This window comes from Fopius arisanus, unplaced genomic scaffold, assembly GCF_000806365.1.
Source record: "Fopius arisanus strain USDA-PBARC FA_bdor unplaced genomic scaffold, ASM80636v1 scaffold00003, whole genome shotgun sequence".
Taxonomy (NCBI): domain Eukaryota; kingdom Metazoa; phylum Arthropoda; class Insecta; order Hymenoptera; family Braconidae; genus Fopius; species Fopius arisanus.
In genome coordinates this window covers 1,158,106-1,184,211 of record NW_011887742.1, presented here as the reverse complement: position 1 = coordinate 1,184,211, position 26,106 = coordinate 1,158,106, and the positions used below count along the sequence as shown (strand labels likewise).

Below are 26,106 nucleotides of genomic sequence, written 5' to 3'. Positions count from 1 at the left end.
TTATGATACTTTCGGAATTTATCTCGAAGAGAAATCAATATTATACAGATTACCTAGATACATTGAATGTTTATTCTCCAATATTTTATATTCATATTACATCTACAAATGATTGATTAGAGATGTTTAAAGAAATTTATCCTCTCTATCGTGATAGCTGACTTGGCCAGTACGGCGTTTATGCTCCGTCCTGTCCTGAAAGAATTAAAAATGAAGGATATTAAAAATGAAAATATTAAATAATAAATATGAGAGATATATAACTTTTATGGGAGTAAGGGGCCTGTTCTCTTCGTTGATTCGCCGAAAGGAAATTGACGATGTAGAGAAATAAGTTAAATTCACGCTGCCATTTATGCAAAACAAATCCGGAGAATTAACTCACTTTATCACCGCCTACGATGATGTATCCAATGATCATGGGAAGAATTGTCACGCTGAAGGAAAAAGCAGCATTGCCCCACGTCGGTTTAAATCTTTCGTACATGGTGGCACGATGGGCTTGAAAACGAAGGATGGCAGGGTCTTCCTATCGGCAGAAAAAAAAACAACCATGCGAATAAAAACAGCAAATTTTCAATAAAAAGCCAAGACAAAAAGAGTCAGCAGTTACTTTTTAATAATTTATCATTTTTTTCATACTTATTTTACATCGCTTCGAGTCAAGAGGAACTCTCATTGCGATTAATCCTCTTTAAATGGAAGACATTGGTCTGATCGATTCTACAATCAGTTAAATCATCGAATTGTTTTTTTAAATATTTTTTTGAAACAATCACATTTACTTACAATAGACAATTATTGATAAAACACAAACAAGCAAAGTTCTTTCATAGTTACGTAACTTCTAGGAAGAGTTATTGTTTACAGGCAGTTCGATTAAAATAAATTAACAGGCTAATATGAAAGCGATGATGTCCACATATACCACTCGAGAGAGAATGGAATGTGAAGTCTTGAGGATGAATAGAAATTGTGGATTTTTTTAGGATACATAAAGCAGTGAAATTGGGGTTAGTTTGATGAGTGGTGCTTACAACTGTGCCTCCAATTCCGAGGGCATGTCTGAAGGGATTTAATCTTTGCTGGAGGTAATCGTGACGAAGTGCAGTAGCTCTTTTCTGCCTTTCCTCGAGGATTTTCCTCTGCACCGGAGATATATCGAAAGTTTCACGACCCGACATGTTTAATTCTCCACCGAGTCCCAACACAATCAGCTGATTTTTTACCCAATGGAATGGAGGTTCAAAGATGATTCGGGTAGAGGCCCGAACGGGCCGAATCGTGGAGTTAGTGTGACCCCAGGTGTTTTAGTACTGGTCCCACATCAGGGAGGGCGCGATCGCCGATTTTTACTTTAGTTCATCTTCTTCGAGTTGCGCAGAAACATGAGGAGATAAATATCCATCGAGTGTACAATTCTCATGACGTGCAATACTTCGCGATTGTCTAGTGTTCAGCTGACTCGGCTGACTCCCAACAGTCTCAACAACTTCCAACTTCTGGAGCAGTAGTTTTTCCAAAGGATTGGCCGGGACAATCTCAAATTACTCCTGTTTTCCTGATAAATGGCTAATTAGAAAAATGGGTTTAGCTGTGGGCAAGATCGGATTGATCCTTCAAGTGTACTGAGAGCTTCTCTAGTTCCAATGCGGACTGGATTTATTGACCTCAAGAACGACGTTCGTCGATTGCCATGTCAGAGAGCAGCGATTCCGAGGAGTTCTTCGATGCTGAGGATGACAGTTTTCACAGGAGCACCAGGTAATATCCCCCCTTTGATTTATTTGATGATAATCAAATGCATAGAGCATGGACTCGTGATGTAATGACTGTCAGATCACTGGTAATTTGTGACGATGACATCAGTATTTCCTCTTTCAGATTCTATTTGATTTCATGGAAATGTTTATTTTCAGACGGGGTAAAGTGAAGGAATCGCCTGCACTGGAACCCCAGGGAGAGACTCCTTCAACTCCTATGACTCCACCTGATACTGTGTTTGTTAAGCCTGCCGATCCCAAACCACAATTGGAAGCTCAGAATCATGTCAACGTTAATTCCACGACAGGGGTGAGTTCAGAAATCAATTAGTTCAGTATTTATCGTAAATTAATCCTTTCCATTCCCTTGGGATTCCTTTTCTTCTTAAAACGTCAAACGTCAAGGTAGAAACGCTAGAGTATTTTCTTGTCGCTGATTAAATTTTCGATAGAAAAAGTCTATTCATTTTTGATAATAAAATATGAAATAATACCAGGATGGCGATGACAAGCCGACTCGCCTTGAGAAAATCGTAAGCCGTCGAAAATTTCGCGAGCTGCGTCAGCGGATGGAGACAGAGGACGACGACATCCCCATCAACAACTCACCACCAGACAGCCAAACGTCATCGATCGAGGGTGTCTATCCAACCCCATCAAAAACCTCCCATCCCTTCAGGATAATCGAACACGATACCCTCAGTTTACAAAGTATGACGTCTCTTGGTAGAGTTGGGAGAATCTTAGCAGGTGGTACTGATGGTGCATCTACTGTTGTACCCTGTGGTGTTCCAGTTTCGATGTCGAGGGAGGCACAGATGGCATCGCTGGCCAATGCCCTCTCCAAAGACGAGGACTCAGCCTCAGGAAAGATCTCCCAATCCTCGAGTGTCCTCACACTCTCCGGTGACCTTGTCCAGGATGTATCTGTCAATGGCAGATCAGAATACTCAAAGTGTGATTCTAAAGTCGTTCTACAGGAGCCCGATGTCATAGCTAGCACAAAAAATAATGGAAAGAGTATTGAAAGTCAGGAGGTGGTACCTGTTGCTCCACCGAGGAGAAAAAAAAAGTCCAAGCCACAAACACCAACGGATCTCGCTGTACGTTGAACGATTTATCTATTTATTTGTTTGTCCGTTCTCCATTTGGATAGAGACGAAAGATCAAATGGGAAGGCTTAATAGAATTTGAGTTGTAAGACTTGGGGTGGATTTGTTGGCAGATTTTCATTGAGTTTTTGTTATCTCTCGTTTCAGCCCACCTCTGCAGAGGGATCGATGCCGGCCTCGTCCTTACCGAGTCCAGCAAGTACAATTGAATCGATAACACGTGAATTTGAACATTCATTGGATATAAGATCAGCAACTAAAGGCCAATACGTCGTTAAGCCACAGGCAAGTTTCACCACAAGTAATTACGTTCTTTACTTCAAGGACGAAAAAATTCCAGTTCATTGTGACACGATATCGCCCTCCAAAGGATTTTTAATGACACACCGACATGACCGGGTCAGTGTCAAATATCTCCACAATGCCTGCTTAAATTGTCAGTTTATTATCTTTCTTTATGATTTATGATTTATTAATTATTCATTATTCTGATTTCTCGATTATTATTTTTTCAGTCACGTAGGTTTATTGTTAGCTTCAGTAGAGGTTTGGGACGATGTTGTAGAATTTTTGTCAAGCTTGAACATCACGCATGAAAAAAAACATTTTTGTTTATTTCGTCAAGTTTTTTCATACGTGATTTGTTGAAGTTGAAACTGGATTTTGTAATTGCTCATCTGATCATGATATTATTTTTTCTTATGATATTCTGAATGAAGGACGAGGATAAGTCCAAAGCAGAGGGTCCTTCGTCAGTTGAATTAGATAGACTGGAGAAAATAAAGGCAGAACTGCTGAGTCTACGATCGAGCGATAAATCAAACAGTCCCATTGGCTCCATATCGAGCAATAGCATCGGCAGATATTCTCTGGGACCCCAGAGATTTCCTGGCATCAGTGCTCACAATTCACGAGAGAGACGCAAGTCCGCTGGGGATCAGGATATGGTTAAACAGCTCAATATGTTCGTCAGGACGAGAACAGATTCCGGAAAACGTTTAACCGATATGGTGAGAATTCCATTCATTCGCAATCAAAAAAATTTTTCGATGGTCTCATTCACTCAAAAACTTATTAAAATGTCTACTGGATTAAATTTTATCAATTTATTTTTCATTGTTCAGGAAATTTTGGAGCAAGTAACAGTATTGAATCTGGACACGGGTGAGCGAGTGCCATTGAGTATAGCCGAAGATAAGCTTCCCCAGTGCATGAATCCACTTTCGCTACATATCATGCGTCTGACCTCAGAATACGTGAGTAACTCTAGTCTGGAAAAGGAGAAAGAGAGTGACGAGGAGAGTGTTGACAGTAAAATGTCATCAATTCCTCCGGACGAGGATGTGGCAGTGGGTCGTGTACGCAAGAAAACTCAAAAATTCAAGAGATTCCTGGGTTCGACAGTGAAGAAAACCATGGACAAAGCTAAATCAATAGCCCAGGAGGTGTCCCACGCACGCCATAAGGAGGACGTCATGGATATTGTAGACGATGTCTATCCAGGTGAGCCCCAGGTGATAAAACTCAAGGCCTCGAACAGTCACAAGGGGCCGTACGAGTTCTCGTGTCTGCAGCACGTGCAGGATCTAAGTGGCGAGCACGTGGGCCCAGTCTGGTGTATGAAGTTTTCAGCATGTGGAAGACTTCTGGCTACAGCAGGACAGGATCGTGTCCTGAGGATTTGGGTGCTTCGAGATGCCTTCACTTACTTCCAGGACATGCGAACAAAGTACAACGCTGAGAAAGTAAGTCCCACACCTTCCCAGGAGTCCTTGGTGTCCCAGCAATCGATGGAGGATCCTAATGTGGCTGCCAGTGCTCTCAGTGAGATCGAGGGGACGAAGAGCCCTTTTATGCCCAAACCCTTTTGCACGTACCTGGGGCACACGTCGGACCTCCTCGACGTTTCCTGGTCGAAGAATTATTTTATTCTGTCGTCCTCGATGGACAAGACAGTGAGACTATGGCATATCTCGAGGAAGGAGTGCTTGTGCTGCTTTCAGCACATTGATTTCGTCACTGCTATCGTTTTCCATCCGAGGGATGATCGTTACTTCCTGTCTGGATCTCTCGATGGTAAACTCAGATTGTGGAATATACCGGATAAGAAGGTCGCTGTTTGGAATGAGGTCGATGGGCAGACAAAACTCATAACAGCTGCCAATTTCTGTCAGAATGGAAAGTTCGCGGTCGTTGGGTCTTACGATGGCCGATGTATATTTTATAATACTGATCAACTCAAGTATCACACGCAGATCGATGTGAGATCTACCAGGGGGAAAAACTCTAGGGGAAGAAAAATCAGTGGAATCGAGCCAATGCCTGGGGAGGACAAGATCCTGGTCACATCTAATGACAGTAGAATTCGTCTTTATGATCTGAGAGATCTCAATGTGTCGTGCAAATACAAGGGATATGAGAATGTCAGCAGTCAGATTAAGGCTAGCTTCAGTCCTGATGGACAGTATATTGTGGCTGGGTCTGAGAATCAGTGTATTTACATCTGGAAGACTCATCATGATTATTCAAAATTCTCGAGTGTCAGGAGGGATCGCAATGACTTTTGGGAGGGCATAAAGGCACACAATGCTGTTGTAACTTGTGCTGTTTTTGCACCAAATCCTGATTCTATTATCAGGCAGATTGAGGCCAGGGAACAGTGGGAGGGAAGAGACGATTCGAAAAATGGGACTGCCACTGGGGCTATTGCCAATCCAGTTGATCCTGTTGTTGAGCAGAGGACGAAGGGCTGTGGGGGGCATGTTTTAGTCAGCGCCGATTTCAATGGGTGCATCAAAGTATTTTTGAATAAAACCAAACCAAAACACAGTTCACTACCTGCTTCGGCACTTGCCTAATTGGTGAGCGAAGGGGAGTTCAGAGATCATCAGTTATGGTGACTTTTATTTTTTATATTTTATTGTGGAACGTTTTTTTCTGGGTCTTTTATCCTGTGTGAGAAAATTGTGAGGCTTTCGCTGAAGAATTCTATTGGAATCCGTTGGGTTTTCGCTGATTTCTGGTGGAAACTCTCTAGTACGTGCACTGAATAATCCCAACATCTAATCCCTTTCCGCTACCCAATGATAATAAAAGATCATTTAAAATTCCTTGTTATGTTACATTGATCCAAAGCAGTGCTTTCGCATCAACTTGCAAACTTCTATCCCCACTTAGTGGATTAAGCTATCCTGCACACCGCGAAACCCGGGAGAATTGCCCGAAAAAAAAAGATGTTCAAGTGCAGAAAGAAACATCAGATGTGAGCAAATGTTGTGTGATATATAAGTAAAAAATCGTAAAAAATCGTGGTTTGATAATTGACAATAAGGATCTCTCATCAATCGGAAAATAGATGTTCTTTCTTTTGTAATTAATGTCAAGCCAGAAGTCATTCGAGTGCCTATTATTTTCCTGTGTGGAATTCCCACTCCCTCGAGCGATGAAATACCGGCGAAAGAAATCAATCGTGAAGAGAAAATTTTGGAAAGAATTTGTGTATAATGTTACACGCGCTATATTGTCAATTAAATTAATTGCATTGGATAATTATCCGTTTGCATACTGAAATTGTGAATCAATAACGTTGACGACTAGGGAATGATCATTTTGGTGATAAATGATCCCTCCAAATCATTCAGAAGGAAAAACAAGGCAAAACGAATAAATTATTGATATGAAATTGTGTAAATGAATACTGTACATATATTTTCAATGGCATTAGTGAGATACGCTTAGCTATTGTTAAAGACTACTATTCACCATTCCACAAGTGGGAATGCACAAATTGTTTTTGATCGTCAAGGAATCTGATGGGATTTTAAGAATTTTACGTGCTCAGTCAACTTACCATGGATGGACCTGTACAATATAAGGATTGTAATAATGTCTGCAATACGTTGAATTAACACGAGTTTTTTTGTTTTGTATAGGTTAAAATATACTGACCAATAAAACGGGAATTGTTTTTTTCTTTGATGGACCCTTGTGCTCTCCAAATATAATCTTTTAATATTTAATGCTAAGTCAGTAGAGATACATATCATTTTCTGCTATAATGACGGCTTTTTATAGATATCATAATAAAATAGGATGCAAAATTGTTATTGTCCATTTGGCTCTGAGGTATGTGGGGAGAGTGACCTTTGGTGCTGGTATTGCCGGAAAATCAACCTCAAATCCGTCTCGACGACCTCGAGTCTTTCATGTCACTCAAATGCGTTCACTTGACATGGTTACTCTTACACTCGACATCTGTGTCTCCGTGACTTAGAGTTTCAACGCCTTTTAACTGGCTGTAGGTCATTTGCTCATGGCCTACGAATGTGTTTAATGATATACGACTCAACACTGTCGACGGTAGGTCGCTCGGTCAGTCGCCCGTCACAACTTCAATCTCATCCGTCCTTTTTCCATCGGTCCCTCCAGAAATCAAAATAAATACATTAAAAATAGAAACACGTAACTGAAATTTTTTAATTAAGAACACATCTTTCTGTACAATTTTTCCCTGAGAATTTTAAACACGTTTTTTTTTTAATTACACATTTTCTATGCTGTCTAATGTATTCAGGGATACTTCATTATGATTCCGTGCCGGTTCCCCGTTTTGGGACACATTCTCGGAAACTAGGGGGAACGTGTCCTGATTTTGTGGAATTTTAACGGTTCAGAAAGAAATTATCCGAGAGTGAGAGTAATTTAAGAATTTTCTTGGAGTCTTCAGGCGTTCATTGGAAATTCGTTTGAAAAATTCATACTGATAATGACATGCGGTTAAAGGAAATTATATCAATTACATTAATTCTATTGATATATTCCCCAGTGGCTGGATGATTCCGAGGCGAGTTGAAGGCTGTGAAATTGAAAGCCATTTGAGAAATCCAGAAGCAGCATCTCCATTGGACAATGCTAGCTGTCCAATGATGGATTTAGTCAATGAAAGGAGTAAAAATTGTGGAGTCAGGGGCTAGGGAGGGATTGAGGTGCGTATGGGGTGGTGGAATGCCGCCGAAAGAATTAACAGAGATATTGTCTCGTGCGTGTTGCCCATTGCCATCACATTGAGGGAAGACCTATATAACTGTACCATCATGTCTGGGTCAGGGGGAGGGACATTGCGACGTTATAGCATACACTTGGTATATCGGACAGGTGTATACCATTCCCACTCGACCACTTACCGCGTGCACGCATCATCATCGGGGGTTCCACCTGATTCACCATCAATCCATCTCAACACTTAGTGCTAGCTAATCCCCGAATTCTGTGCTCCTGTGCTCATCACCCATTCGAGTCCTTCAAGTTGTTTTCTCCGGGAATTTTTCGTCGGTGATACAGTGCCACGTGAAAATCAATCAATCAGTGAAGTGACCGGCAATTAAATCCTGGAGATCAACCCGCACAGGTATTTTTCCATTTTTCCATTTTTTCAATTAAAAATATATTTTTTTTATTTATAACTAAATTTTATGGAATCCGCCCTACGTCTACGTCTTGGATAAAATTTAATGAAGATTAAAAAAGGCAGGATTGTAGTGCATATTGTTAATTTGATTATGGTACCGTCAGAATCTGGAATGGAGTAATCGGTTAATCGTCAGGATCGGTATGAGGGGTATCCGGTATCAGGTGTGACTCAGGATTATCAGGATATCGTTAAACCCCGTAATTTATGTACACCATTATCCGCGCTTAACGATCCATGTCACTTATCTATTACTGAAGCTCTCCATCTCGGTGCTCTTCCATTCTTACCGGGAAATAGCGAGGAGATCGCGGGGATTTCAGGAAGATGAGGATTCCCCTGGTTAGGCCGTTCGCAACATATTTAGGCCAATGACAACCGTTATGTGTATTTGGCAGAGAGCCCATTCCCCAAGCGTGTGCCCGATGCCGGTTTAATGTACGTATCGATCGGTTTGACATCGATCATCGGTTGATGCCTGGGTGGTCGATATCATCCCGCTGTTCCCCCCAATACACTCTGTGCATTCAAACTTGAACCTCATTTTCCCAGAGCACCAAAAAGGTCTTATCGATTCCTCAAACCGATAGTTCCCTAGATTAATCGATAATAAAATTGTTCAATCCGATTTATGGCTCTACTACTTCGATAAACAATTATATTATAAATATCGAGGCATCCTGGTTCTCCGGAGGATTGTGAAAAGGTTATCGGCGAATAAACTTTCCAAGGACGGCAATTTATCCATGAATTTATCCATGAATCCATGAATGAATCCTATTGATGTGACAATCGATTGGAAAATCTCTAATCGACATGTGCATGCAGTGAATCGTGAATTTAAGGCATATTCTATTGAGCTCAGGGAATATAGGAATTCCCGGGGAAGAGGATGCAGAAGAATTCGTTAGTGGGGCACGTGGTGGTTCTGCGCGTGGGGATTCGTCGAGACCTACTTAAGTAAATTTCGCATTGTCTATTAGTCCTATTTCTACCCATCAACACGTTTTTTTTTCCCCCCCTTACGAACTGCAGAATCTCATCTCCATTCCCGGTGTATTTCTTTCGTCTTCGCGACGAAAAATAACGGCGTACCGTGGAATTTGGGACGGGTATGGCTTATGGAGAAGGGGGCGACCGCGCCCTACCTCTTCAGCAAGCTTCTCCAATTGTCGATTCCAGTAAAAGCTGCGGTACGATAAATGACGATCAAACACACGGTATGTCGCCAACTTGCTAATGGTTATTGCAGAACGGCTACGAGGTCTTGCAGTTGCCTTGCAACTCAATTCGGTTGGAATCGGTAGGCAAGTGGTTAAGAGATCATTTTTTTATTCCTTTTTTATTATTTACATGTATCGACCTAATGGATTATTTAAACAAATATTCAGCAGCTGATATTATACGAGTGCTGAGGATCTCTTGGATAAAACTCTTTTCATTGTTAATTTACAAATTTTAATAAATTGGTTTATTATTTTTAGAGGTTGAATTTCCTCTCCCACCGAGAAGTGGTGGCTATGGTGAACGATCTGGGGTACTTCTTCAATTAATTATACATTTCTTTAATTTAATCTCTGAGTACTGCGAACAGTTCCACAGGAGCTAATTGAGACTAGTCCAATTCTACGATTTTCTCGCACATCTATTCCCTCTCACACTATTGATTTCAAGTAAAAATATGAAAAGACATTTTCTCTGGGAAATTTGAGTAGCTACAAAAAATGTTTCTTCAGGTTTTGGCGATAAATGAATAGTTTTGGAAATAATTGATGAAGAAGCTCAATAAATAAAGATTCGGGAAAATATTAAATTCGCGAATGCGATCGGAGGTCGAAATTGCGGAGACAATTACATGGGGTATTGCAGAATAATTGAAAGTAGGAGATACATTATTTCACGTGGTAGAAAGTGAATCAAGCGGCAAGCGTCGTTGAGGTTGATTGAAAACTTTTACTATATTACAGTTACTATTAAGTGATGAGTAATTGAAAATTAGCAGTTGGTGAGCAGATAACTCGGGCTTTTAGGAAATTGAGACATTGCGGGTATTAATTCCTCGATAATTAGAGGGAACACATGATTACGGAGTCTCAGAGTGACTCGCAGACGACCTTGAACCTCAGAACGCGTTAAACGAGATGTTAATTAAAATCTATAATTTAACGCGCGTGTTTCAGGACTTGGAGATTAACAGTTGATGGTGAACGTTGGAATGCGGTTGTACAGCCTGATTTTGGTCCATCTCCTGCTTGGAGGGGTGAGTATTAATTTTTTTTTTCCACTAAATACCCGCGTTTTTAGACGTTCATGAATGAATCTCTCGTTAAAAAAAGCCGATGATTCGAGGAGAAACAGATACGGTCACGAGACGTAATTACTGCATTATAACCCACATATCGCGAGACAGACGGATGGGTAGGGAGATACACCGGCCAATGCCGTTATACCCCGGTGCTAAGTTAACCCAGAGCTAAGGGCGACGCAAGAATACAGACCAATACCACATGCCAGCTGCTTCTTTTTTTTTTCCCCATCATTTCCTTTTTACAGTGTAGCCCCTAGTAGGGCATCTCGCGATCTACCGGTGGTTCACCCAGAGGGAGAGGTGTCTGAGAGATTTTGCAAAAATTGGAGAACAGGGGAGTAACAGGAAAAAAAGAGGGAAATGCCTTTCATTCGTTATTTTACTTGAGAGTAGCAAGAGCTCGTGCGTACAGATCATTCATACGCGGTGAACGCCAGAGGATGAATGAACCGATGGAAAGTCTCGGTGTTGGATGAATATCGATGGAATCGATGGAAGTGATCATCGATGGTTTAAATGAGAATTAATGTAGATTTGTTGATGAATTAGAATTGTTATCAACGCTTTAATTCGGTTGATGATTCGATAATTGTGGCGGGTAAGAATGACACATTTTTTCGGTTGACCTCGAGAGAGTATTGGAAGTTGTCCGAATGACCTGCGGGCAAAGACATACGGGGCCCGTTATGCCCGAGGGTCACGTGTGACGCAATCATCCAGGAGACTGTGCTCCTATTGCGGTGTGTAAACTTCTCCCCCTTTTCCCCGCGTCTTGGTACTCTCTGTCTCATCGTCTTCGCCGAACGAGACAACGGGTTCTATCGTTCTATCGTACCAAAGTGTTTCACGAAGAGATCACCCTAACAGTTTATCCTTAATTTGCAGGTAATTCGAGCTGAGGAGGTGGAGGTGATAGAGGCAATATCGGGGGATGAGAATCGAAATGAGAATTCTGCCTTGAGCCGCCCGGAGAGTGACTCCAGTGCCTCCGATCAGCTGGCACTGGAGTCAATGGGTGACAAGGATAATCCTCCAGGTGGTTCCGGGCAGTATGGAAAAAATGGCTTGCGGGGGCATCAATTGGCGCTGCCACCGCGGTTGAATCTTGGTCCGTCGCACCAGAGTGTTGCCTACCACGGACCACCACCGCCGCTGCCCGGGAAAGGATCTGGACAGACGGAGGCGATGGACAAGATCTTCACAACTGGCAGTGGCTCAGACCTGTGGCCAGCCACTGCTCCCGACATGCCAAAAATTATATCTCTGGATGTGAAATGTGAGAAAAATCTCATGAAGGTCTATCTCGAGTTCGACAAGCCCTTCTACGGGATCGTCTTCAGCAAGGGCCACTTCAGCAACATCAATTGCATGTATCTGCCGGCGGGCCTGGGGAGGACCTCCGTGAACTTTGAGATTGGAATTCACGCGTGCGGCACATCCGGCAATACCGAGAACGGATTGTACGGTTATGGGGCTGAGTCGGGATCGGGAACCTACTTCGAGAACATCATAGTCATTCAGTACGATCCCCAGGTCCAGGAGGTGTGGGATCAGGCGCGGAAGTTGCGCTGCACCTGGCACGACCTCTACGAGAAATCGGTGACGTTCAGGCCCTTCCCCGTGGATATGTTGGACGTTGTCCGGGCGGATTTTGCTGGGGACAACGTCGGCTGCTGGATGCAGATCCAGGTGGGAAAGGGACCCTGGGCCTCCGAAGTCTCTGGCCTCGTCAAAATTGGACAGACCATGACCATGGTCCTCGCGATAAAGGACGATGAGTCCAAATTCGATATGCTCGTTAGAAATTGCATGGCTCACGACGGCAAACGCGCACCCATTCAATTAGTCGACCAGAAGGGCTGCATCACCAGACCCAAACTCATGTCCAGGTTCACGAAGATCAAGAATTTTGGGGCTAGTGCATCGGTTCTGTCGTACGCACACTTCCAGGCATTTAAATTCCCGGATTCGATGGAAGTGCACTTCCAGTGCACAATCCAGATATGCAGGTATCACTGCCCGGATCAGTGCTCTGAGGGTGGGGGAATTGAGGGTCCAGGATTCCTGGAGGGTCATCCTGACGTAGGCTATGGGCTGCCACCGCCCCTGCCTCTTGATGCGTATTTACAGGCGATCGGACCTGGCGGGCCTCGGGACGAGCGCAGGAGGAAGTCCAGAGACCTGGGGAAACCATCTCTTCAAAATATCGGAGTTAATAGGGTCATCCGAGTCGTATCCACTGGAGATTTGACATTCGCTATTGACGAGAGCAAGGAGGAACCCAGTCCGGACACCACTTTGGTCTTTCCAGTCCGGGAATCCGCTCCAGGGTCTACCATGATCTGCATGACCACTCCAGGATTCGCTTTCACTCTCATTGTCCTTCTCGCTGTTCTGCTAATCTCTTGTGTACTCTCTGCCTACCTCTGGATTCGGCTAAGGCCGTTCGCCAGGAACAAGGGATTGTCCGCTAGGTTCACGGCCCAACCCAAACAGCAGCAGACTAAAATGTGCTTTTACTCATAGCTTTGAGGGCTTCCCAACGGATTTTTCTTGTTACCGGGGACACTGGGGATGTGCGTATGAAATATTTTGTTCTTGGTTCTTGAATACGTGGATACAACGGTCTCTTTATTGTTGGAGTATTGACAAAACGCGGCGAAAATTGTTCTAATTCTTATGATAAATCTAGAAGATTCTAGATAATTCGTGAAAATTCCAGGAAAATTTGTGACATTTATTGATTTTTTTTAAAATACACAAAGAAGTTTGTGATTTCGTGGGAAAAATATTTGATCGGGGTTTTCTTCAAAAATATGAGAAATCCGACGATAAAAAAAAATAATAATAAGGGCATAGTATCCACGTAAAATAACGGATGTTTCACAGATGCGGCAACCTGTTTTTTTTTTTTTTTTTGGTAGATATTCAGTGTCTACCGTTTCTGGGTTTCGATGGATGGGTTTTCTAATCACTAGTCTGACGGTGCGCTCGGCGCACCTCTATGACATGGGAATAGCAAATGAGCGGGAAAAACTTTCGAGATATTTCGAGATGATGAGAAAAAAGAATGTTTTTATGATAATAAAAAATTGTTCTGCAGGTAAAGGTCGACGAAACAGGCATTGAATATTAAAAATAGTTGTATGATTAAAATATGAATACCATTGACACAGGACATTTTCGTAGGAACAATGGTTTATGTCGATGAGAAGATTCATTCTACCTCTTTTCGGTGGGAAAGCCTCCTCGATCGTGACGTACGTACCGGAGGCTAAACAATTTGTAAGTTGATGTGTGTCTCTAGATTATCAATGACATTGTACCATTGATATTCTCCAGACATGTGTGCACATAGGGGCATTGTGCAGATAACTGTCATATGATGGGGTCAGTGAGCCGATTCACATGATGACTACAATAAATAAGTCAATTCGATGTTGACAGTCGCGCGATGCATTTAGGATCAGTCCTAGCGATGTACTTGAATTTTAACAAATTATTTAAACAATGCCTACACCTCCTTCCTCTAAAATTTTCATTTTTTTTTATTGAAAATTATTAACGGAATTGACGAGGAAAAAATAGAACGTTTGAATTAAATAAAATAATGATAAAATGTACAAACGTTATAGCTGTTCACGTTAATCCCATCGATAATTAGACATAAATAATTTGAAAATGTAATTTTTGGTGAAGAGGGTGTAGGTCGTCTTGAAATCAGCGATTTAAGTGAAAAATGACGAAATAGATAATTTCTTGGGATGTTGTTTTCTCGACCGGAGCATCAGATAAATCCTCATCGAGGTGTATCGATGCGTGCCACTTTTCGGCAAGCACTTTTGAAATTATCCAGTTTCTCAGGCGGTCCTGGCCATAATGAAACCGTGCACTCAAAAAGATGGACCGCCTATAAAGAATCCGATCAATAAACCACATGTACACGTTTTTGTACCATGTAATTCCGGCAATACCCTCTTAGACGCTGAAAAATTGTGTACACGCGCGCGTGCGTGCACATAACACATTGCCAAGTTAAAATTCATGTACATTTATACACAACACAAGTACGCCTAATTTGCGTTATTAGCATACAAATTGCGGGATGAGCAGATAAATCGCTCCAAGCCTGACGGTGTGGCACCGTTATTCGGACATAAAAAAAAAAAAGAAACAGGCGGAAAGGTCTTCTCTGGGAACGGAGGCAACTCATTTGAATCATTCTTTAATGGCCACATTTTTCAGACGAAATCTGTGGGAAATCGGCAAATGATCCTCACCCCATTGACATTGTTTATTATTAAGATTCGCTCAATTGTAGAGGTATCCGTAATCTGCAGTTTTATCCATTAAGTTTCATGTTTTATATTGTTTATTTTATAGCAACTGTAATAAAGGAAAATTATTTATTGGCGATCTACTTGAAGCCAATCAAATCAAGTACAACGAGTCAAGTGATTCCCTATTTATTTTATTACTTGTTAAAAAAATTATGTTATCCGTTAATTGCTGAGATTTATTATAGAAAATTATGGAAAATTCGAGAGTTGCTCGATGGATTTGTACAACTCATAAATAATTATAATAAGATGGTATTATTATTACAATTAATATTGTTACTATCCTTGAATTTTTTTTGTTCGTTTAGGATATTGAAGAGGAATAAAACGAAATAAAATGAAATAAAACACAACTGATCAGAGGCTTGGTTTTTATTATATAATGTTGTCTATATACGATTGAATGATCATTACAGTAATCAATAATTCACAAGGAAGGGATTGATCCCACGTGAAGAAATAACAAAAGTACGGTATAATGGTTTCATTGGAATAAATGAATTCAAAGCACCGCAGTTGAGACTCGACTCCAAGTCCCGAACAATTGTAAAAATAATATATAAATATATAATGCACAGGATGAGGGAAGGGAGAAAATGTTCGAGCAGATGAGAATCTTTCTCCTGTAGTAGCACTTCCCAAAGCCATTAATTCTTAACTAGAATTAAAAATGAGAGAATCTCGAGGTGCAGATGATCTTATGGAAACATTCAGCCTCTAAAAACCTCCGATGAAAAACTCATTAGAAAACACTTAGAATACTTTGTACACCGTATTGCACATTGTCTCTGTGGATAAACTTTTTAATCCTAGGACAGTTCATCCTCTTTATTCTCCTCATTGAAAATCATTCAGGTATTTTGCTCGGTCATGGAACTAGTGATTCAGCACACGAGAATTTTTTCTCACCACTCACTTGGCACTTGCCTTCACATCCAACTTATACTTCGATAAACCGCCGAAGAGCTGTAATTTTACGATATTACCAAATATATTGAGTAGATTTTTAAAATGGCAATGGGTTTTCAGGGCGTATAAGAAAAATAAATAGATAAATAACTGAATAATTGAAGGAGAAAGAGAACAGAAGGGAATAGTTTCCACATAGAACCACACCATTAAATGTCCCATCAACATTTTTCACGTCATTTCACTGCTGTGAGGATCAACTGTCCTAGTGCATGGGCTAGTCTTCAACCGCGTTCGATGGAATTCCCCGGGCTGACTTGTGTCTTCTGGATCCTCTGCTCGCGCTGCGTACATCTGACTCGCAGCAAACCGTATGGCAACCAGCCCCGATTAGCAACCACCACCTGATTCTTCTGATTATCAGCTGCTTCACGTTGCACCTGGAGTCTATGCAGCATAGCGCCAGCAACTAGGGCAGATATCACCGCCGACAGAGCGACTATGATGAATAAAGCACTGAAACCTGGCATTGGCAGGCAAATTCCGTACACGACCTCCTCTCGTATTCTACCCTGAAACACGGTGACCGCTTCGGCATGGCTGTCTGGGCTGAATGCCAAGTCTGCCTCGGATATGACCTCGTAGATACCACTCACGCCAACGTCTGCTGAACGTGCCTTGCGATCTGATATTTTCAGGGAACGACGCTTTCGAGATGTACTCGACTTCAACGGATTTATTGTTGTATCACCGCCTTCCAGATTTCGCGGTCCGTGGGGAAACTCCTCCTCATCTCGGTAGGATGTCACTCGTGGGGGGTCCTATTGAAATTCATTAAATTATTATAAGTGAGAGAAATTATTATAGGGAGAGAAATTAAAATTGCAATTAACTACCAGATATTTACCAAAAATGGATGAGTAATTTTGAGTTCCTCTAGAACATTCTCCTTCTGAATATCAACAGTTGCACTGTCGGAATTGCGATTAGCCATTTGCGCTTGTGCTTTGGGTGCGGATTTCTCAACCCCGAGGAATTGACCGCCGATGGATGCCATCTCATCGCCATTCTGTATAATGTCGTCGTAAAGTGATGCGTCTTCCTCGTGAACAGTTGTTGTTTGAGTTGTCTGTGTGTAGAGCGGTCTAGCCGGATGATCCTTGCGGTCTTGAATATAATGACCGGGAGCTCCGCTGAGTTGACAGTGATCCGAGCAACCGTGTCGGCATATTTCAACCTGATAAACATATTCGTAATGTTAATCAGGTAATGACGTGACACAATATTTATCGGTTGGTATACCTCTGTTAGATTTTTTACACACCTTACACTTGATATGCACGCTAAGTGCGTCCGGGAACTTGAAGGCGTGGAAGAAAGCGTAAGTGATGACAGTCGCCCGATCGTCTGAGCCACGTGCTTTCAAGAATCGACTAATCATCTTTGGCCTCAGCACGCAACCGAGCTCATCGCTGAGCTGAATCGTGTGTCCACCTCCGTCCGATGCCACGCATGATTTCACACGCATATCGAACTCCCCTTAAAATCAACCAATCAACCATCAATTTCTTCTTCAATCCAAAACCATTAAAATCCACAAGAGCTTTTACACAAATCTTCAATAAAATTCTCCAATTAACTTCAACTTAATCTCACTCTTCTCACCTCTGTAATCATTAATTGCAACAACCAGAGTAAGAGTTGACCCAAGAGGTACGATCCCGGAAACTGGTGGTGCCCATGGGCCCTTGCCATGCTGAATTTCCATCCAGCAATCCACATTGTCACCTACCAAAAATAAAAATCTGAATTAACTACTGAAATTTACTAAATACAAAATCACTCCGAAGAGACTATTTTCTCCGCAGCATTGAGTTCCCCCATGAACAGTTGCTAACTGTATAAGTATCATTCATTACAAATTGTGCGGTTGACCGGTGTCATATTAAGAGACCATTGAAGAGATAGCCATCTTAATCCGCTCCTCAAATAAACGCGGATGAATTACCTCGGAAGTCAAGTTGAATAACGTCGAGATCGGCAATGACCATCGGAGGTTTCGATGCGGTTTTCTCGTAGTCATTGAACCACTCGCATCGCAATCTCTTGGCTTCATCCCAGACCTCCAGGAGGTCCTTGTCGTACTGCACGACCACTGTGTTCTCGTAGAATTGTCCATGCATATCAGGCTTTGTCCCGCACCTGTTAGACATCAATGATCCAGAAAAAAAAATGGGGAGAAGGGAAATGAGTGAAGACTTCAATTAAATAAATGGCAATATAATAATATATAGATTAATAATATATTATTAAGTAATATAATATAATAATATAATCTTGCGTAATAATAATACCTTGCGTAGGCAATTCGAAATGAGAAGAAGGCTTGCCCTGTTGATGGGGGGACGTAGACGCATCTCGGGTCGGCGTGTTGTCCCTTCGAGGATACGATGCCCTCGAACGGTTGGGAGAATGACAAATGTACGTCCATATGGTCCTTGCCGCACATCACTTCCAGTGATTGAATGGCAGGCATGCCCTCTGGCCTCTCCAACGGCCAGATGTCACCGCTACCAATGACGTACTCCATTCCAACCACCTGTTACAGGGAAAAAATCATTTCACGGATTTATTCGCATTACCTCCCTGGGATTTCCCTGTTCCAATAATTTTTTTATGATTTTCCGACATTTCCATAAGAAGTTTAATCACTGAGTAATTAAATACAGTAATTAAAGATGCTCCACCCTCTTTTAGCCCCAATTATCGATTTTTTGAGTTTTCTGAGAAATTGTTGATTTGGAATTTTATTATTGTTCAATTATTTTTGAAAAAGTTGCTGAATGATAAAATTATGATGATGAGGGAATAATTCCTCAACGCTTTAATGATCGGTTGACGAATTTGGGTGTTTAATTATCAGTGAAATATTTTTTAAGTCACAAATTGTGGTGATAGCACGACGAATTAAGTGGCCAAATGACCGCAGGCAGTTTTTCCACTTCACTTGTGAATTACAGCCCAATTAACAAAGTGCAGGCATATGAAACTATTAATCCAGGAATTAAGAGGTCGCGGCTGACATGAGTTGATGCCGACGAGGCGGAACGAGCCGTCTGATGAGCATACGATTGCACAGATTGCAATCGGCGACTACTCAAGTTGTCCGATTAATAGCATGGCGCCTGTAATTTGCCGGATCTCAGGCAGGCGACGAGATGACAAGGTAAAAAAGAAAATACTGTAGAAAAAAATTACGTAACCTGGAGGTGAATTTTTTTATTCACATCATCCGTACGTTAATTCTCCTGAATATCAACTGGTACTTCAGCTCAAGTCAATTCCCAGAAGGATCTCGGTGGAGCCGTGAAACTGACGTTTTTGTATCACCACTTCCTTATGAAGCGGTACGAGTTTTAGCGATATTGACCAATCCAAAACAAATGGATTGCACTTGCAACGATCCAGAATCTGTATTGGCTCTGAATTTCGAAAATTCAGGAAATTCCCCATTACACCAAAATCGAGCAAGCCTATTTATTCCCACCAAAAAATTCTTGTTTACAACGATAATATAAAATCGAAAGAGAAAAATGAATTATTTAACTCTATTATCTCAATTTTGGATATGAAAATACGTTTCAAAATTGAATACATCGTCAAGGATATTTTAACAAATACCAATTGGAAATTTGAATTTTTGACAATTAAAGTTGGAATTAATTACATCCTAAAATTGCAGAAGCAGCCCAGCACATGCCAGCCGTCCAAAAATAAACAATTTCTCGTTGGATAGGGCGATACGTTGGAATCGTCGAGGATGAGGGTTGAAGCTGGTGGATGAGATGGTGATGGAAAAATAGCGGTGTAAATTTGCACTGGGGGAATGTGGATTTGACTGGTCTGGATGTCAACCTGGTTACATCCTGTCACTATTCGAAAATGAGAGGGTCAAAAAGGTGCTGACGCGGGTGCTTCTCATTCCACGGACAAATCCGCGCAACCCTGTAACGGGAGAGGCGTCTTTACCGCTGCATTAACGGTCGGCGTTTTTCACACAAGTGAAAACAAGTTTTAGCAAGGCAAAAGACAACCCATGATGAGGAAGACTGATGAGGGGTAGAGGGGTACAATCCCACTGTTACATGACAACGTTTTCATTAGAAACGATTACAGGGTACCCTAAGCGCATGACCAAGACGCCAATCTCCAGTCTCGTCGGTCCAAATCTTTTTATCACTACACTTAATGTACATTAGCGGTCATTCAGGTCCAGTATTTTCACTCCTTTATTACCAATGCCATTACTCATAAGTAATTAGATTTGTATAAAGATAATATTATATGATAATTGAATGAAAACTTTTATTGGAAACGACACAAGTGGAATTCTACTAATTTTTATTCTAAAAATTCATGGAGGAATGTGATCATCAGGGAGGGTACTCTTTTTTTCATCCTCACATGTCAATTGAGCGGTTATTTTGACATGATTTAACTCTGGCATAATTACAGGTGCTGACAAGTGTCACGGAATTGATAACTACATTGATAACGTCCGTACGCGCATTATTTAGTGCGATTGCCCCTTTCTACTGAGTATACATCATGCAATCAACGGTACCTAGTGTAAGGAATAATAATCACTTGCAAGATGTTGTCTACAGCCCCATAATTTTCACTGAATGAGTATCGGATGATTCGATTTTAAAAATATATTATTTTGTCAGTAATTCGGATAATGAATTCTACGAATTCTTTTATGAAATTATTGGTCATTTCTTTGATTGTTTATTGAATATTCTGGGGATATTTGGTAGGAGGGGAAAATGAGAATTCCGTTTTTTCACTTGTCAACTGATTTATCTCCTGTCATTGGATATTTACCATGTAGATGATGACGATGCGTAGCAGCTTCCACACCCCTGGCATTCTAGTGGTCTCAGCCTCTCACGCTGAAACGCGTTAACCTGTCAACACGAAATTAAAATAATTTATTAAAATAATTTATTTACTAAAATAAGTCGATTAAGAATGTTCCCTCTTTTATCCGAAATAAGAACAATTTTAAAATTCCAAATTATCGACAAGATTGACGTGAAAAAATATGATGTTTATTTAATTAATCGATAAATTAAATTATAAATAATAAGTGAATTAAATAAATGATAAATAATCATTAATTAAATGTCATCTATATTATTTAATGACTCAGCAAGTGGTGCGGTAATTTTCCTGAGTTTTTTCTACTGTTTTCTGATTTTTTGTTAAAGAAAAAAAAAAGATGGAAAATTTTTATTTTCATTTTTATCGCTGACCCGAAAAGTCTCCAGACCAGTGCCTATACTGATCCGAATATGTATTGCACAGCTCATACATACCGGATACACATAAAAAATCATCGGTGCACGATAATGCACTCGCGGTAAAATTAATTGAGCGTTGAGTACGTACTCTGTCCCGCTCCACGTGCCAAAGGGGTATGTAGAATAAGAGAATTCATCTGCACTCCATTGTAATTATTTCCTCCCAATAGTAACACGAGACTCCAAGACGAACATTCAATTACAAATTATCCATCAATATTTGTGTACATAATTGTCAATTTCTCGAAAATTAAAAATTCAAAAAATATGGAGATATTGTATACGGAGAGAAATATTCAGTAAAAATTACGGAATTTTCAGTAAACTTACCGATTACGGAGTTGATTCGAAAAATTAAAGTGACGGTATCGTAATTTTTCACTGATGATTCAAATAAAAATTATGGAAAACCACAGAAAAATTCCATGACTTTAAATAAAAATTACGGAACAATTCCGTAAAATTTCCGACAACCACATTTCGCTCGAGAATTACGGAAAATACGCGTAATTTTTATTGAATATTTCTCTCTGTGTTTTCCCCGGGAATTACATCTTCAATATATCCCATTAATATTCCAAATATATCTTCAATGAAAGCCGTAACATATACCAGCTATCTATCCAGATATTATCAATAAATCTAGAGTTTCAACGTGGGAAAAAATTGAAATTACAAAAATTCGTGAGATTTTTTCCAGCACTCATTCGCATAAAATCAAGTTAAATAGGTGGAAGTGGTGGAAGGAAAGAATAAACCCGTAAAAAGTGCGTGGTCAATTAAAAACATTCATTGCTGCGTTAAGTTTTAATCTCCCTGGGATTCTCCCCAGGAATTTACGGAGAAAAGAGGATAAAATAAAAAAAAAAACACACAAGTGGAGGTGCGTAACTCGCACAATAGCGTCTACAGCTGAGAAATGCATTGATGTTCTCTCATGTTGCTTCCTGTCCTCTAGGTGCTCTTACTCATTGCACCGAGTCTCGTGGTCCGACCAGTGAATCGAGGTAGAAAGGCTTGGCCTTTAACGGCTGTCCACAACTTGTAATTAGGTGCCTCAGCCATTCGTAGACCGTGACTAGTTAGTCGTATTTTGCCGTAAGTCCTTCATTCATGATACGCTCCGCACTCTTTCATCAAACTTTTTTTCCATTATATCATATTGTGTCCACATTTTGAATGTGGAAAAATAACCGCCGAGAATTTCCCGCGAACTCATTGCAAAAAGTCATTATTATCAGGAAAAGTGTATTGATCTGTCTATAGATTGGATTTTATTCATGAAACCTAGCGCGTGAGATGCTGATTGATTTTTTTGGGGGATCCTTTGTTTTTATTTTTGTGTGATTGGCGGTATGTGGAGATATTTTAGGAAATATTTTAGGAAATATTTTAGGAAATATTATAGGAAATATTATAGGAAATATTTTAGGAGATATTTTAAGAGAGGTGTGCCGTTCGAAAAAGTGGGGATTTCCCGGATTTTCCACTTGTCCCCGATCGAGAGCGGAAAAGTATGAGAAAAGTATGAGATCTGGAGAGAGTCTTCTGCATTCACATCAGACAGACGACGATGTCCTTGTTAATAACGTTCGTCAATATAAAAATAATTTCTAAATATTTCAAATGACAAAATAAAATTATAACCGATCCCTCGAAGATGCTCCACACCACAGACCGAACAGCGACTTAAATTCGTCGAGATCCTGAGGCAGTACTTATTATGGTATTTCTTAACGATCCGAGAAAAAAAATAATCTAATTAAACTTGGCCAATCAAATATCAACAATCGACAACAGATAGGGGTATTGTTTAAAAAATAATTGAGGACGAGAATATTTTGATAGTATAACACTTCTGCGTAGTAAAGTATTTATATCGTAATCCTTTCGTTTTTAATATTTTTTAGAATATTTTGACCGGTAATATTATTATTGAATGCTATTTAAAGCGGTTGCCTCTAATAACATGGCAATTAAAGTATATACATACTACAGGACGAGCGAAAGTGACCGGGAAGTGGATGAGAATGAAAAAAAGCGTTGCCGATCTCGCGGATTAAAGTATCTTCCACTTTTCCAAAAGGAGAGGATAAAAATTCAAAAAGTCTTACAACACCCTCACCTTCAATTAAACTCATCATCAAATATTCTTCAATCACCCTTCATCCCTGAAAAATTATAATTCTTAAATTCCCCGTAAATCTCTCCCCCCACGAGCGTTCATTAGTCCTCATTAACACAGAATCTCAGAATCGGCAGATTTTTCCTGGAAACGATCAATGGCTTTTTTCTTTAAAAAAAAAAAACGAAGAAGCAAGAACTGTTATTCAAACAGAGGAATATTGAGTGATTACCAAGAAAAGTGGAGGAACTGGTGATGAAGCTGGAGGTTGAACACATGAAATCGGTAGTCGCTCTTTCGCATGTGTCACTGGTTGTCTCGTAAATAATCCACGAAGCGAAATGTTTACTCAAGAAATTCCAGATAGAGACGTTGATCATTGGGCCCATAATTCCGTTAATACTCTCCAGAGAGTATCCAAAAATTAAAACGTGGGGATCAGCGGTTAGTGGCCACTGGTGGAATAGAGGAAGAGGGTTTGAGATTGAAGGAGAACGGAATAAACGAGACGAGGCGACCCCAGACGAGGAGAGTGACCGTTATCGTGGTACTTATGAACAATTCAGACGTCTCACGACCGTCCTACATTCTTCAATTTCCACGGAATGCGACGGTAAAAATACAGGGAGAAAAAAAAATTGTGGGGAATGAGCATGAGAGAAGGCTTTGGGAAATTGTTTTGTGCGAAATGTATAATTGACGAGACTGTTAAAAAGCTTCCGGTTTAAAATTGTTCCAATTATCATTAACTCCCACCAGAGAAAAGAAAGTTTTTATTTTCAGGGGCTTACCACCAATTTCAGTACAAATCCATGAATTTGATAAAAGTGCAGAAATCGACACTAATATCACTTTCCTCGATGAATTTTCTTGTTGCAATTTTTTATTTCACTAGGTACTGAGTATTACCTAGTATTTATCAATTGACAATGATCAATTGACGAATAAATTTTTATTTCTGTTGAATTTATTTTTTATTGGAAATTCGTTACGCATTTTTGTGTGTTTTATTTTGTTTTCATTATCATTTTAATTTTAATTCTTCCATTTCTTATTTTCAGATGATTATATTAGTATAATAATAATAAAAATAATTGTTGAGTCATCTCTGGTAGCTAGACATGAAAAATGACGAATAATTAAGAATAATTAAGAGATGATATCGATGAAGATGTGGAATTGAATTGCCCGCGTTGTAAACTAGTACGCAACATTGCAGTATCGAGAGGCCGAATAAAAATGTAGGTTGAAGTCTTTATCCCCGATGATGCATTCAAACTACCTCCGGCGAAAGCACATCTGGAGAGCGTAATATTGACCCAAATCATGAACCATGAAATTCCACCTATTCCAATCAGCCTCGAACATTATCACCCTCGTATACTCGGTATCCCAAACTCTTTTCCAACTTTACGTCTTTCTCAGCATCATTCGTCGACCGCAACGATCTTCTTGACTGACCACATTCTCTCCCTACCCTCTTATAACACCGCCAGCCCAAAAGTAAGAGACGAATTTTTCATCCTTAGCTGTCGCGAAATCACGGAACACTCGCAACCAATAACACCAATACTCAGATCAAAAAACCGATTTTTTCATTAGAAAAAAAAAAAAATACTCGACATTAATACTCCGGAAATGAATTAACCCACATCATCCCCTAGTGGGCATAAGGGTTGTGATTAAAAAAATGATATCGCTTATCAGTGTACAGAAAGTGTAAACCCTAAGACCAGTGTCAACCCTATTTTTTCTACAGCTCTTATTTTTCTGGGTGACATATTCTGGTTTTGTGGACTGGAGGGAATATTTTCGGACAGTTAATAGATTGGATACGAAGGTGATTGACTCACCTGATGAGATTGGAGTGTGTGGAATGGCCACGTGTTATCTGGAGCTGAGAAGCTCCGCGTGCCGCATCCCGGCCACTGACGTTAGCTCTCTCTCTTTCCCCGGCTTGTTTTTACCGCACGAGTACGATAAGTACAATGAGTACAATGAGTACTTTATTATCACGTTATTCTGTCCAGATAATGAAGTCTTGTGGTAGCAATGGGGGATTGAAAAATTGATTGATTAAAAAAAAAAAATGATCACTTCACACTTGAGGGTGAACGGGGGGGTGATTGTCCTTTATATCATTGTAGCACTGGCACTTGACCACATGTGATAATCCACGAAGCCGGTGATAATCTGCCTACTTCGGGTTCTCCCGGTGCCTCTAACACGTCCTCCTCCACTTCCTACCTCGTACTCGTGTGCCACGGTGAAGCGACAGGTGCGCGATTCAGGGGGGCGAAGGGGGAGAGAACATGAGGACTCCAAGTGAAGTTGGGAAAATTGAGTGGGGGGCAATGGGGGAGGGGGCAGAGAGACCTGAAGAGATGGGGTATAGAGGCAGGATCTACACTAAGAGGGCAACGACACGACTATGTACTCACCCAGACGATTCGTCTCACTTGACATATATTTCTCCCGATTCTTCAATTTATGCTCACGGGGATTTCGCCGGAATTACCAATGCCTTGGGCCTTTTTTTCGGGTGGGGGGCGGCTCCCCCCGTTTCTCGGAATTTTGGCAATTGCCGAATGGATTGAATGAATTGAATGAATTGAATGGATCTATTTTGAAGATCAATCGATTATAATTGGAGTTTGAGAATTGTTGTCACGTGGGTTTACGAAATTTTTGAACATTCTTGATGGATCGATGTGTA

General features: G+C 40.7%; 4 protein-coding genes across 5 annotated transcripts; 2 read left to right on the top strand and 2 right to left on the bottom strand.

The window, feature by feature from the left end:
• Positions 1-49: 49 nt before the first annotated feature.
• ND-B15 (NADH dehydrogenase (ubiquinone) B15 subunit) lies at positions 50-1,244 on the bottom strand. Its single transcript, XM_011309084.1, has 3 exons — positions 1,038-1,244; positions 386-529; positions 50-195 (listed from the first exon to the last, which is right to left on the bottom strand). Exons 1-3 carry the CDS (start codon positions 1,182-1,184, stop codon positions 127-129), a joined length of 360 nt encoding a protein of 119 aa, XP_011307386.1. The 5' UTR covers positions 1,185-1,244; the 3' UTR covers positions 50-126.
• Positions 1,245-1,453: 209 nt separating this feature from the next.
• Positions 1,454-6,186, top strand: LOC105269072 (WD repeat-containing protein 44). Of its 2 annotated transcripts, XM_011309072.1 has the most exons (7): positions 1,454-1,764; positions 1,920-2,073; positions 2,261-2,474; positions 2,559-2,866; positions 3,023-3,160; positions 3,595-3,885; positions 4,000-6,186. In XM_011309072.1, exons 1-7 carry the CDS (start codon positions 1,697-1,699, stop codon positions 5,731-5,733), a joined length of 2,907 nt encoding a protein of 968 aa, XP_011307374.1. In that variant the 5' UTR covers positions 1,454-1,696; the 3' UTR covers positions 5,734-6,186. The 2 variants fall into 2 exon arrangements, with proteins under 2 accessions (XP_011307374.1, XP_011307367.1); XM_011309065.1 differs by having other exon boundaries at positions 2,261-2,866.
• A 1,873-nt stretch (positions 6,187-8,059) lies between these two features.
• Positions 8,060-14,202, top strand: LOC105269064 (uncharacterized). Its single transcript, XM_011309052.1, has 3 exons — positions 8,060-8,282; positions 10,523-10,602; positions 11,536-14,202. Exons 2-3 carry the CDS (start codon positions 10,543-10,545, stop codon positions 13,174-13,176), a joined length of 1,701 nt encoding a protein of 566 aa, XP_011307354.1. The 5' UTR covers positions 8,060-8,282; positions 10,523-10,542; the 3' UTR covers positions 13,177-14,202.
• Positions 14,203-15,360: 1,158 nt separating this feature from the next.
• Positions 15,361-25,627, bottom strand: m (miniature). The gene is made up of 8 exons (XM_011309042.1): positions 25,244-25,627; positions 20,787-20,869; positions 18,254-18,498; positions 17,908-18,101; positions 17,565-17,687; positions 17,224-17,438; positions 16,807-17,136; positions 15,361-16,720 (listed from the first exon to the last, which is right to left on the bottom strand). Exons 2-8 carry the CDS (start codon positions 20,829-20,831, stop codon positions 16,184-16,186), a joined length of 1,689 nt encoding a protein of 562 aa, XP_011307344.1. The 5' UTR covers positions 20,832-20,869; positions 25,244-25,627; the 3' UTR covers positions 15,361-16,183.
• Positions 25,628-26,106: the final 479 nt, after the last annotated feature.

Bases quoted from the DNA above. Each gene is read 5' to 3' on its own strand.
- m (XM_011309042.1), bottom strand. From the start codon at position 20,831: ATGCCAGGGGTGTGGAAGCTGCTACGCATCGTCATCATCTACATG. The intron at 18,102-18,253 runs GTATTATTATTA...GATGTCTAACAG, and splicing joins TTTCGAATTGCCTACGCAAG to GTGCGGGACAAAGCCTGATA. The intron at 17,688-17,907 runs GTAATTCATCCG...TATTTTTGGTAG, and splicing joins TATTCAACTTGACTTCCGAG to GTGACAATGTGGATTGCTGG.
- LOC105269072 (XM_011309065.1), top strand. From the start codon at position 1,697: ATGTCAGAGAGCAGCGATTCCGAGGAGTTCTTCGATGCTGAGGATGAC. The intron at 2,074-2,260 runs GTGAGTTCAGAA...AAATAATACCAG, and splicing joins ACGTTAATTCCACGACAGGG to GATGGCGATGACAAGCCGAC. The intron at 3,161-3,594 runs GCAAGTTTCACC...TTCTGAATGAAG, and splicing joins AATACGTCGTTAAGCCACAG to GACGAGGATAAGTCCAAAGC.
- ND-B15 (XM_011309084.1), bottom strand. From the start codon at position 1,184: ATGTCGGGTCGTGAAACTTTCGATATATCTCCGGTGCAGAGGAAAATC. The intron at 530-1,037 runs GTAAGCACCACT...TTCTGCCGATAG, and splicing joins TCGGAATTGGAGGCACAGTT to GAAGACCCTGCCATCCTTCG. The intron at 196-385 runs GTGAGTTAATTC...TAATTCTTTCAG, and splicing joins TCATCGTAGGCGGTGATAAA to GACAGGACGGAGCATAAACG.
- LOC105269064 (XM_011309052.1), top strand. From the start codon at position 10,543: ATGGTGAACGTTGGAATGCGGTTGTACAGCCTGATTTTGGTCCATCTC. The intron at 10,603-11,535 runs GTGAGTATTAAT...CTTAATTTGCAG, and splicing joins TCCATCTCCTGCTTGGAGGG to GTAATTCGAGCTGAGGAGGT.